General features: G+C 41.1%; 1 protein-coding gene across 2 annotated transcripts in view; it reads right to left on the bottom strand.

Annotated features, from left to right (window-relative positions):
* LOC129842647 (microtubule-associated serine/threonine-protein kinase 1-like) overlaps nt 1–9,946 on the bottom strand; it is a 96,430-nt gene extending 86,484 nt beyond the window's left edge. The window contains exon 1 of one of the 2 annotated variants that reach the window (XM_055911271.1): nt 9,869–9,946. In XM_055911271.1, the coding sequence (XP_055767246.1) occupies nt 9,869–9,907 (39 nt within the window). In that variant the 5' untranslated portion in view covers nt 9,908–9,946. The remainder of the gene's footprint in view (nt 1–9,868) is intronic. The other variant, XM_055911272.1, reaches the window with a different exon arrangement.
* Between the last annotated feature and the right edge of the window lie 2,782 nt (nt 9,947–12,728).

The following is a 12,728-nucleotide window of genomic DNA, read 5'->3' as shown; positions in this document are numbered from 1 at the left end:
GAAGGACAACATGGCAACATATTAAGTAATGGCTTGGAAGGACAACATGGCAACATATTAAGTAATGGCTAGGAAGGACAACATGGCAACATATTAAGTAACGGCTAGGAAGGACAACATGGCAACATATTAAGTAATGGCTAGGAAGGATAACATGTCAACATATTAAGTAATGGCTAGGAAGGGCACATATTAAGTAATGGCTAGGAAGGATAACATGGCAACATATTAAGTAATAGCTAGGAAGGATAACATGGCAACAAATTAAGTAATGGCTAGGAAGGATAACATGTCAACATATTAAGTAATGGCTAGGAAGGGCACATATTAAGTAATGGCTAGGAAGGATAACATGGCAACATATTAAGTAATGGCTAGGAAGGATAACATGTCAACATATTAAGTAATGGCTAGGAAGGATAACATGGCAACATATTAAGTAATGGCTAGGAAGGATAACATGGCAACATATTAAGTAATGGCTAGGAAGGATAACATGTCAACATATTAAGTAATGGCTAGGAAGGACAACATGGTAACATATTAAGTAATGGCTAGGAAGGACAACATGTCAACATATTAAGTAATAGCTAGGAAGGATAACATGTCAACATATTAAGTAATGGCTAGGAAGGACAACATGTCAACATATTAAGTAATAGCTAGGAAGGATAACATGGCAACATATTAAGTAATGGCTAGGAAGGACAACATGGCAACATTAAGTAATGGCTAGGAAGGATAACATGGGAACATATTAAGTAATGGCTAGGAAGGACAACATGTCAACATATTAAGTAATGGCTTGGAAGGAAAACATGTCAACATATTAAGTAATGGCTAGGAAGGACAACATGTCAACATATTAAGTAATGGCTAGGAAGGACAACATGTCAACATGTTAAGTAATGGCTAGGAAGGACAACATGGCAACATTAAGTAATGGCTAGGAAGGATAACATGTCAACATATTAAGTAATGGCTTGGAAGGAAAACATGTCAACATATTAAGTAATGGCTAGGAAGGACAACATGTCAACATATTAAGTAATGGCTAGGAAGGACAACATGTCAACATATTAAGTAATGGCTAGGAAGGACAACATGTCAACATGTTAAGTAATGGCTAGGAAGGACAACATGGCAACATTAAGTAATGGCTAGGAAGGATAACATGGGAACATATTAAGTAATGGCTAGGAAGGACAACATGTCAACATATTAAGTAATGGCTAGGAAGGATAACATGACAACATTAAGTAATGGCTAGGAAGGACAACATGGTAACATATTAAGTAATGGCTAGGAAGGACAACATGGCAACATATTAAGTAATGGCTAGGAAGGACAACATGGCAACATATTAAGTAATGGCTAGGAAGGATAACATGGCAACATATTAAGTAATGGCTAGGAAGGACAACATGGCAACATATTAAGTAATGGCTAGGAAGGACAACATGGCAACATATTAAGTAATGGCTAGGAAGGATAACATGGGAACATTAAGTAATGGCTAGGAAGGATAACATGTCAACATGTTAAGTAATGGCTAGGAAGGATAACATGGGAACATTAAGTAATGGCTAGGAAGGATAACATGTCAACATATTAAGTAATGGCTTGGAAGGACAACATGGCAACATATTAAGTAATGGCTAGGAAGGACAAAATGGCAACATATTAAGTAATGGCTAGGAAGGATAACATGTCAACATATTAAGTAATGGCTAGGAAGGGCACATATTAAGTAATGGCTAGGAAGGATAACATGGCAACATATTAAGTAATGGCTAGGAAGGATAACATGGCAACAAATTAAGTAATGGCTAGGAAGGATAACATGTCAACATATTAAGTAATGGCTAGGAAGGGCACATATTAAGTAATGGCTAGGAAGGATAACATGGCAACATATTAAGTAATGGCTAGGAAGGACAACATGGGAACATATTAAGTAATGGCTAGGAAGGACAACATGGCAACATATTAAGTAATGGCTAGGAAGGATAACATGGCAACATATTAAGTAATGGCTAGGAAGGATAACATGTCAACATATTAAGTAATGGCTAGGAAGGATAACATGGCAACATATTAAGTAATGGCTAGGAAGGATAACATGGCAACATATTAAGTAATGGCTAGGAAGGATAACATGTCAACATATTAAGTAATGGCTAGGAAGGATAACATGACAACATTAAGTAATGGCTAGGAAGGACAACATGGTAACATATTAAGTAATGGCTAGGAAGGACAACATGGCAACATATTAAGTAATGGCTAGGAAGGACAACATGGCAACATATTAAGTAATGGCTAGGAAGGATAACATGGCAACATATTAAGTAATGGCTAGGAAGGACAACATGGCAACATATTAAGTAATGGCTAGGAAGGACAACATGGCAACATATTAAGTAATGGCTAGGAAGGATAACATGGGAACATTAAGTAATGGCTAGGAAGGATAACATGTCAACATGTTAAGTAATGGCTAGGAAGGATAACATGGGAACATTAAGTAATGGCTAGGAAGGATAACATGTCAACATATTAAGTAATGGCTTGGAAGGACAACATGGCAACATATTAAGTAATGGCTAGGAAGGACAAAATGGCAACATATTAAGTAATGGCTAGGAAGGGAAACATAGGATTAGGAAGGGCAAGTGATGGCTCCCTCTATATGAAGTCAATCATCTATTAAACCTCCCACCTTTATAGTGATTCTGTGAAATCTCCCATCAATTTGGGTTCCGTCCAAAATTGCATCCAACATCCCAAATTGCATCCTCCGTCCCAAATTGCACCCTTTCCTTTTTTAGTGCACTACTTTTCATACAGGTCATACAAGCCCCCTGGACAAACGTTAGAGTGGACAATACAGAACACAGACCACTAGACCCTAGTAATATATTCTGTCATGTCTAATAAACATGGGCAAAATAACATCAACTATTGTAGAACTAAATGTATTAGCAAATAGAACAACATTACTACATGTATTGGTAGTACAGTACATTAACTGGATATTTCATGGGTTAAACTGTTGAAACTGGAGCAACTTTGCATGAATTCAGTGAGTCATCATGGGAATGCCTAACCGTGAGGAGCCATTTCCTGATTTTCTGATAGTGGATAAGAACCCCGTCACAATGACAGACCTCCTGTGTCTCTGCATTTCAGCCTTTCCACATGTTAATCAATGAACACACACACCCACACAAACACTGTAGTGTACACACATACACACATGCACACACACTGTAGTGTACACACATACACACATGCACACACACTTTAGTGTACACACATACAGACACGCACACACACACCCTGTAGTGTACACAAATACACACACGCACACACATGCACAGACACTTTAGTGTACACACATACAGACACACACACTGTAGTGTACACACATACACAAACACAAACATCTCCCCACACCCCTCTCAGGCTCTCTCACTCAATTTTGCATGTGGACCCTCATGCTATTATTTGTCATTAGCGGTTAAGTGCGAGTCCTTTCTGTGAGTTCCCCCCTCAGTCGCTCTGTTCTGAAATAAGATGAAACACACCATCCAAAAAAGATTAACTTCTCAGCTAAGACATTCACAAAACGTATCACAACTCGTACAGCATTTAATTCCTCAACATTTCCTTAGCTCATAATTACCCACAGAGAGAGAGACAGAGGTGTGTTTGAAAAGAAAGAACCCCTTTTCAGTAAAATACCAACTGCCAACACTTTGAAATAAATTTGGACATAATCAAAAAGTTTCTCTGTAGTTGGTACGCTGAGGCTCTGAGACTAACAGTTCTTTGCTGGCAGAAAAGATTACACTATGGCCCTGGTCAAAATAAGTATGCTATAAGGAATTGGGTGCCATTCGTCATTTGAGAGTTTGACAAAAAACAAACCATTTTCAGTAGTAATATGCCAACACTCAAATAAATGTAGACAGTTACAGTTCCTTGATTTTGTGAATGTCATCCCTGTTCCTCAGCTTAATATTCTTACAGCTCACTTGTACAAGTATCTTTAATGACCTTTAGTGGAAAGAATTTGACTATGTCTGCATTTCAAATGGCACCCTATTCCCTACATTGTGCACCACATTTGACCAGGGCTCGCAGTGTACCATATAGCAAATAGGGTGCCATTTGGGTCGCAGATTGAATGTGGGCGTGAATTCATGTAGCACAAGTCTCTCTGACACTGTCAAGAACCAATAAATTAGCATTACCTGATATAACAGAATATCACTATGCTAGCACTTTCTTCTCCCCTGCAGAACAACTGTAGCTGTCTGATGATAATCTTAGGCTACTAACACCTAAAGGAATCCTATAAGAAGACAAAACAGCAGATAAAAATTTCAGTGACAAGAGCCAGGCACAGAAGCCATTTTGTTTCCTTTCAACATTCCCGACAGTGAAATTACAAATTAATAAGGGTTTTTAACTTCAACAATCAATTTTTGTATTGGACAGTCTATGTCTTACAAGTTTAGCCTCTTTTTTTTAATCAGTGACTGACAGTAGTATACTGGCTGCGTCCTCTCTCCTCTCAAATGATCCAGTTCTTATCCCTTCCTGTTAAGGAAATTGAAAGTTGGCAGCTTGCCCAGAACAGAGTTGGACCACCTATCATCCCACTCTAGGTTGTAACTACAGTACATACAGTTTAACATAATGAAGACTGATGTAGTGAGAAGAGTGACTGCTGCTGCTGCTACTGAGTCAATCAGTCCTAAAGGAAACACTGTCACCTATATTGACATGATCATATTGTCATTACCGTAATATGACTGACTGACTGATTGACACACATAGAGTTGCACATTTTTGGGAATATTCAGAGGTGGAATTAACGGGAAAATATGGGAATTAACGGAAATATATGCAAATTAATACCATTTAAATGTAGATGTTTTTTGCATTGGATATATTTACCATATCATATGGAGACAGAAACATAAAACTTAAATTAAAGTTCAATTCGTAACTAAATAGTTTTTTATTTTTTTATTGGAAGGATTTAATATATCTGCAATTGTGTCTACTTATGATAAGGTAAAATTAGTTGACTCTTCACATGGATGATTTCACTGAACAACAAAAGAAAGGGAATATTGAATGATCCGCAATGATCCATCGCATCTCCCAAAAATGTTTTCAACATACATCTGTAAAATGATAGTCTAGAAACTAAAGCTTTGGTTGTCTTCCTCTCAGGCTTCCATGTCTTCTCCCTGGAAGTCCTTAATGTCCACCTCTTGAACATCAGACTCTGAGGCCTCATCTTCACTGTCACTTTCCAACCTTGTTGAGGATGACTCGTTGTCAGGCTCAAAAAGCCAAAAATTTGCCCGGATGGCCACCAATTTTTCAACCCTTGTATTGGTCAGCCCGTTGCGTGCTTTGGTGCGTGTGTTCCCAAACAAGGACCAGTTGCGCTCTGAGGCGGCTGATGTTGGTGGGATTTGGAGGGTGATGGAGACAACAGGGGAAAGAGCCTCAGATCCACAAAGTCCCTTCCACCAGGTGGCTGATGAGATATGTTGGCACGACTGCCATATTGCATCTCTATCCCAAAGCCCTTGCTTCGAAGTGTACTTCGCCGGACTGCCAAGAACCTTGCCCTCATCCAGGCCAAGGTGGCGAGACACGGTAGTGATGACACCATAGGCCTTGTTGATCTCTGCACCAGACAGGATGCTCTTGCCAGCATACTTGGGGTTCAACATGTACGCTGTGGCGTGTTTGGGCTTCAGGCAGAAGTCTTCACGCTTTTTGATGTATTTCAGACCTGCAGTTTCCTCTGCATGCAGCAATAGACCCTTTGCTATGAGACTCGAAATTGAGCTCAGGTGCATCCTGTTTCCATTGATCATTCTTGAGATGTTTCTATAACTTGATTGGAGTCCAATTGTGCTAAATTCAATTGATTGGAAAGGCACAGACCTGTCTATATAAGGTCCCACAGCTGACAGTGCATGTCAGAGCAAAAAACAAGCCATGAGGTCGAAGGAATTATCCGTAGAGCTCCGAGACAGGATTGTGTCAAGGCACAGATCTGGGGAAGAGTACCAAAACATTTCTGCAGCCGTGAAGGTTCCCAAGAACACAGTGGCCTCCATCATTCTTAACTGGAAGAAGTTTGAAACCACCAAGACTCTTCCTAGAGCTGGCTGCCCGGCCAAACTGAGCAATCAGGGTAGAAGGGCCTTGGTCAGGGAGGTGACCAAGAACATGATGGTCACTCTGACAGAGCTCTAGAGTTCCTCTGTGGAGATGGGAGAACCTTCCAGAAGGACAGCCATCTCTGCAGCACTCCACCAATCAGGTCTTTATGGTAGAGTGGCCAGACAGAAACCACTCCTCAGTAAAACGGTACATGACAGCCCGTTTGGAGTTCCCCAAAAGGAACCTAAAGACTCTCAGACCATGAGAAACAAGATTCTCTGGTCTGATGAAACCAAGATTAAACTCTTTGGCCTGAATGCCAAGCGTCACGTCTGGAGGAAACGTGGCACCATCCCTACGGTGAAGCATGGTTGTGCCAGCATCATGCTGTGGGGATGTTTTTCAGTGGCAGGGATTGGGAGACTAGTCAGGATCGAGGCAAAAATGAACTGAGCAAAGTACAGAGAGATCCTTGATAAAAACCTGCTCCAGCGCGCTCAGGACCTCAGACTGGGGCGAAGGTTCACCTTCCAACAGGACAACGACCCTAAGCACACAGCCAACACAATGCAGGTGTGGCTTCGAGACAAGTCTCTGAATGTCCTTGAGTGGCCCAGCCAGAGCCCGGACTTGAACCCGATCGAACATCTCTGGAGAGACCTGAAAATAGCTGTGCAGCAATGCTCCCCATCCAACCTGACAGAGCTTGAGAGGATCTGCAGAGAAAAATGGGAGAAACTCCCCAAATACAGGTGTGCCAAGCTTGTCGACTGTCGTCGACATTGACATGATATCATTAGCATAACTTACTACAATATACATGTAGATGGTCATCTATACAGTGATCTATCTTGACATGAACATATTGCCACTGACATGACTGACTTATACAATATACATCCAGTTATCTATACTGACACACACCATGTGTCTGCCTGATCTCCTTCTGTGTTTCCTATGAACAGCTACTAGTGGATAAACCTAAGAGAGGCACTCAGGACAGCCAAATTACATGCTGTCACTGTGAACCACTGGCCATGCAGTGATGTTGTACGCACATACACATACACACACACACACACACGCACACAAACTCACACGTGGGTGGTTGGACGGGTCAATCTGGAGCCTGACAGGAGTCTTCGTCGCTCCTAGTGATTACTTACCCACACACACAAACAAGCAAGCAAAGACACAGAGATGCCTGTGTTATACTGGCTTATGAAGTGGCCTAGGGAGAGGATTAGAGTTGACACACTCACTCACTCACACACACACACACACACACTACACTGTCTGTCTGGGTTTGAGTCCTTGACCTCTGCCCCCTCCGTGTCCCATGTCATACCCCTTGCTTCTCTGGCCCCACCCACCCCCTCTACACCCTTTGGCAGTGACAAGTGAAAGTGGAGCCAGCCTGGGGAATTACAAGCCACTTTACTGAGGCTGGGGTCTAGCCAACAGAAGCTGCCTCTGCCCTCTATGTGTGTATGTATGTGTGTGTGTGACGGCCCCTTGGCTGTTTTGGTTGTCCTTCCCTCTGGGCAAAGAGCTGTTAGCCTACATTAGTCTTACCATTAGTCCTATCATTAGTCTGACCATTAGTCCTATTATTAGTACTATCATTAGTCCAACCATTAGTCCAACCATTAGTCCAATCATTAGTCCGACCATTAGTCCTATTATTAGTACTATCATTAGTCCAACCATTAGTCCTACCATTAGTCCTACCATTAGTCTTACCATTAGTCCTATTATTAGTCTTACCATTAGTCCTAGCATTAGTCCTATCATTAGTCCTCTCATTAGTCCTACCATTAGTCCTACCGTTAGTCTTACCATTAGTCCTATTATTAGTCTTACCATTAGTCCTATCATTAGTCCTACCATTAGTCTTACCATTAGTCCTATTATTAGTCTTACCATTAGTCCTATCATTAGTCTTACCATTAGTCCTATCATTAGTCTTACCATTAGTACTATTATTAGTCTTACCATTTGTCCTATCATTAGTCTTACCATTAGTCCTATCATTAGTCCTATCATTAGTCCTATCATTAGTCCTACCATTAGTTCTACCATTAGTCCTACCATTAGTCTACTAGTGCCTGGTAATGGGCTTTAAGAGTAGAGGAAGACCACATCCTCACATCTCCCACTAGCATTTAGCCTGTGTGTGGATATTGATGTCTTGAATGGCAACGGGTTTCCACTCAACACACACCCACACACACACACACACACAAGCATGAATGTGTACACACACGCATGCACGAATAGACACATCCACGCACGCGCACACACACTCCATTGGGAATTGAGCTAATGATCATATGTGCTGGTTTGACTTGCAAATGCATGTCTGTCTACGTCCTGTTTGTGTGTGTGTGTGTGAGAGAGAGAGAGAGAGAGAGAGAGAGAGAGAGAGAGAGAGAGAGAGAGAGAGAGAGAGAGAGAGCGAGAGAGAGAGAGAGAGAGAGAGAGAGAGAGAGAGAGAGAGAGAGAGAGAAGAGAGAGAGAAGAGAGAGAGCTTGTGTGTGTGTGTGTGTGTGTGTGTGTGTGTGTGTGTGTGTGTGTGTGTGTGTGTGTGTGTGTGTGTGTGTGTGTGTGTGTGTGTGTGTGTGTGTGTGTGTGTGTGTGTGTGTGTGTGTGTGTGTGTGTGTGCGCGCGTTTGTATGTGTATATACTGTTTGTCTGAATGCATACATTCTGTGAGTATGGCTGCCCGAAAGAGATTCTGATTATTATGATGATTGTTTTTTACAAGAAAAGGCCATAAGGGCCTCATGGAATAACAGGAACATTCATATGCTGTTCCTATAATTCAGCATCTCTGCTCAAACTTCTAAGAAGATGTCTTCTAGAACATTGTAACATTTTATGGTGTTTAATCAGGTTTTTAGTACTATGGCCCATGTCAGCCTTGGTGGAATTATCTCTGATGGTCACAGGAGACAGAAGGGTCCCATAGATGTGCATGCAGGGAGGGGGCCCAGGACCTAGGAGGGGAGAGATTAACTAGAGACCGATTTGCTTCCTGTAGTAAGTGAATATAATTCCCTTAGGAAAAAGTAGTTACTACCTTCTGTCATGCAGCATGAGCTAATGCATCAAATTGTAACTTGATATTCCATTAGTCTCCTGCATTAGGCCTAGGGGCTAAGGCTAGCCAATTTAGAACATAGTTTGCTTTCATTTGTTTGTAAAATATTATGTACCTTTGAATTATTATTTGACTAGTTTAAAGCTTAGTTGCTACATCAACTATTGGAATGATATATTAATAATACCCATTGATTCTTAAAGAATATAACTTGCCTCGTTAGCTTAGTTCAACTGTTGTGGGCCTACCCCATCAGAACACAAATATAAGCTTGTTTTACTCCAATGTTAGTAAATAATATAAATGTAAACACACACTGTATAGCCTCAAAACATGGTTAAAATGATAATGTTGACATCATGGATGTTCAGTCTTTGCATCGATAGATCTAACGTTGTGAATTTGATAGTAGTTACATTTCTCCAGGCCCATCCCTAAACGTTTTACCAAAACAAAAGCAGGGAGTCGCTTTGTTTTTGTTTCTTCTAAGGATTCTCGCTTTACTGTCATTTTTTTCGTGATCGAATATTTTCCCGAAAATATTTGAAACAAGAAAGTTCTCACCTGGAGCCTCCGACGTCGAATGATTCCAGAGTCATCCATGGCACTGGCGGGAACATGCGAGTCGCGTGCTTTGGAGTAGTATCACCTGGTCTCGTGGCCCCAGTGTGGTCGCCTGGTGTCTCCAGGTAACCGGACAGGGCATGGAGTTCCCGCGTGGCACTGGCTGCGGTACACTGGCCAAGAACACTCCCGTCTCGCTCCTCTTCACTGGTGCGACAAAGCCTCTAGTCTGCTCAACTCACAAACCAAAAACCCATTCCGCCCAACTAACATCTGGTCCTGTACCCTAAACTGCTGCTCTAGCAAGTGCTAATGAAGCAGGTTCCTGAAGGTACCAGCATGTCCTAATGTCCTTAATACATTGGACTATAGAGAGGAGCCTGAAGTAGGCTAGTCGAATTTTAATTGTAGCCTACTTATTAAGATGTAGGCTAACACACATAAATTAAAATGCATTGACAGAAATAGCGTATCAATTATGGAAAGTACTTTAGGTTAAAACTACCTTCAGTAGTGGTTTTAAATATGCAGGTTTTCATATGATTATAATTCTTCAATTATTTGATTGATAGTCTGTTGTTTATTTCCATGTTTGTGTTTATTCCTATGGTGATGTTTTCATTGCACTGTGGCTGCCCATTCACTTCAGCACTTCGGGATTGCTGTCCATGTGTTTAATTAATCTGGTGTCCAAAAACCCCCTTTATAACGCATTTGTTGTTATAATAGCCTAATGTAGACTACTGTAAACTACTAGCATATGCAATGGAGAAACACGCCTTATAGGCTACAATCATAGCTACAGTAAAATGTATGCAGATTGAACCACAGCGCGCAGATCAAGCGACACGTGTACGCATCTTCGAATGCTCCCAACACGCAAACCCCATCCGGTACAGTCGTTTGACATCTGATCGATGTTCTATGGATTCCCATAAGGAGCAAAACACGCAACCTTATACATTCATTTCTGATCCATGCTGAATACTACCCCAGAGTGTACTGCTATAAACAAAAGCGCTTTGCTCGCTTTTTCGTTTATAATCCTTGTGTTATCCAACAGATTAGGGCTATTAGCTACATACCGTTTCCTCATCCGCGCGCAGGTGCTGACATATTATTTTCTGAACGTGTCACTCTCACCCCTTATAGTTTTAATATCCACTGTATCATGATGTTTACCCTGAAGGCGAGGTGGTTTGTAATATATATCGTGATATATCTCTCGCCATTCCATTCCCTACCACCCACCTCCTTCTAAACACAACGGAATCACTTTTGGTTTTTAACCCCTCAGCGACCAGATTTCCCCTCCCTTCCTTGAATCTCCTCGCCATTCTCCATAGTGGAGAGAAATGTAGGTCGTATAGCCAGCCATATGTAATGTAGGTATGTATCACTTTAAGGGACAGGCATTGTTGTATTAAACCTTAATATAAAAGAAAGAAGTCAGATCCATCTACAGCTATATAAATCATGATGTGAAATGTTAAATAGTTAACAGTCAAGTTAATTGAACGTAATGTCCTACGAAAAATAAAGCAAACCTTCAGTTGCATAAAATATGAATTATTGACCATAGATAAGACTTCCCTTTCATCCCATGACACCGCAGTATTACATATTACAGTCTCACAGAGTTTAGGTCTACCTTCAGAACATTCACTGTCTGTCACCTTAGGAGGAACATTATACAACCAAACTCCCACCATTTGTTAAGGTTAAAGGGTTATGAGGATTGTTAGATATTAACAAGGCTATATCTATCTCCAAGTGGGCAGCTTTGACCTGTTTTTAGCCCTGATTTGGTAATTGGATACGTAAACGAGTCATACACAGTACAGTTTAATTAGATCTTTAGACAGAGGAGAGGCTCTGTGATACAATATGTTTTTTTAATCAGATTTTTAAGCTAAACTTGTTGCCTGATTAACCTCTGGTGGCAGAACATTCCATGATGACATAGCTCTATACATACACTACCGGTCAAAAGTTTTAAAACACCTACTCATTCAAAGGTTTTCTTTGTTTGTGCTATTTTCTACATTGTAGAATAATGGTGAAGACATCAAAACTATGAAATAACACACATGGAATAATGTAGAAACCAAAAAAGTGTTAAACAAATCAAAATATATTTTATATTTGAGATTCTTCAAATAGCCACCCTTTGCCTTGATGAGAGCTTTGCACACTCTTGGCATTCTCTCAACCAGCTTCACCTGAAATACTTTTCCAACAGTCTTGAAGGAGTTCTCACATATGCTGAGCACTTGTTGGCTGCTTTTCCTTCACTCTGAGGCCTGACTCATCCCAAACCATCTCAATTTGGTTGAGGTCGGGGGATTGTGGAGGCCCAGTCATCTGATGCAGCACTCCATCACTCTCCTTCTTGGTAAAATAGCCCTTACGCAGCCTGGAGGTGTATTGGATCATTGTCCAGCTGAAAAACAAATGATAGTCCCACTAAGATGGGATGGAGTATCACTGCAGAATGCTGTGGTAGCCATGCTGGTTAAGTGTGCCTTGAATTCTAAATAAATCACTGACAGTATCACCAGCAAAGCACCCCCACACCATAACACCTCCTCCTCCATGCTTTACTGTGGGAAATACACATGCGGAGATCATCCGTTCACCCACACCGCGTCTCACAAAGACACGGCGGTTGGAACCAAAAATCTCAAATTTGGACTTCCACTGGTCCTAATGTGTTTCTTGGCCAATTGTGTTTCTTGGCCCAAGCAAGTCTCTTCTTATTATTGGTGTCTTTTAGTAGTGGTTTCTTTGCAGCAATTCGACCATGAAGGCCTGATTCACGCAGTCTCTTCTGAACAGTTGATGTTGAGATGTGTCTGTT

This window comes from Salvelinus fontinalis, unplaced genomic scaffold (genome assembly GCF_029448725.1).
Source record: "Salvelinus fontinalis isolate EN_2023a unplaced genomic scaffold, ASM2944872v1 scaffold_0059, whole genome shotgun sequence".
In the NCBI taxonomy this organism is placed as follows: Eukaryota; Metazoa; Chordata; class Actinopteri; order Salmoniformes; family Salmonidae; genus Salvelinus; species Salvelinus fontinalis.
This window is presented reverse-complemented; position numbering and strand designations above follow the sequence as displayed.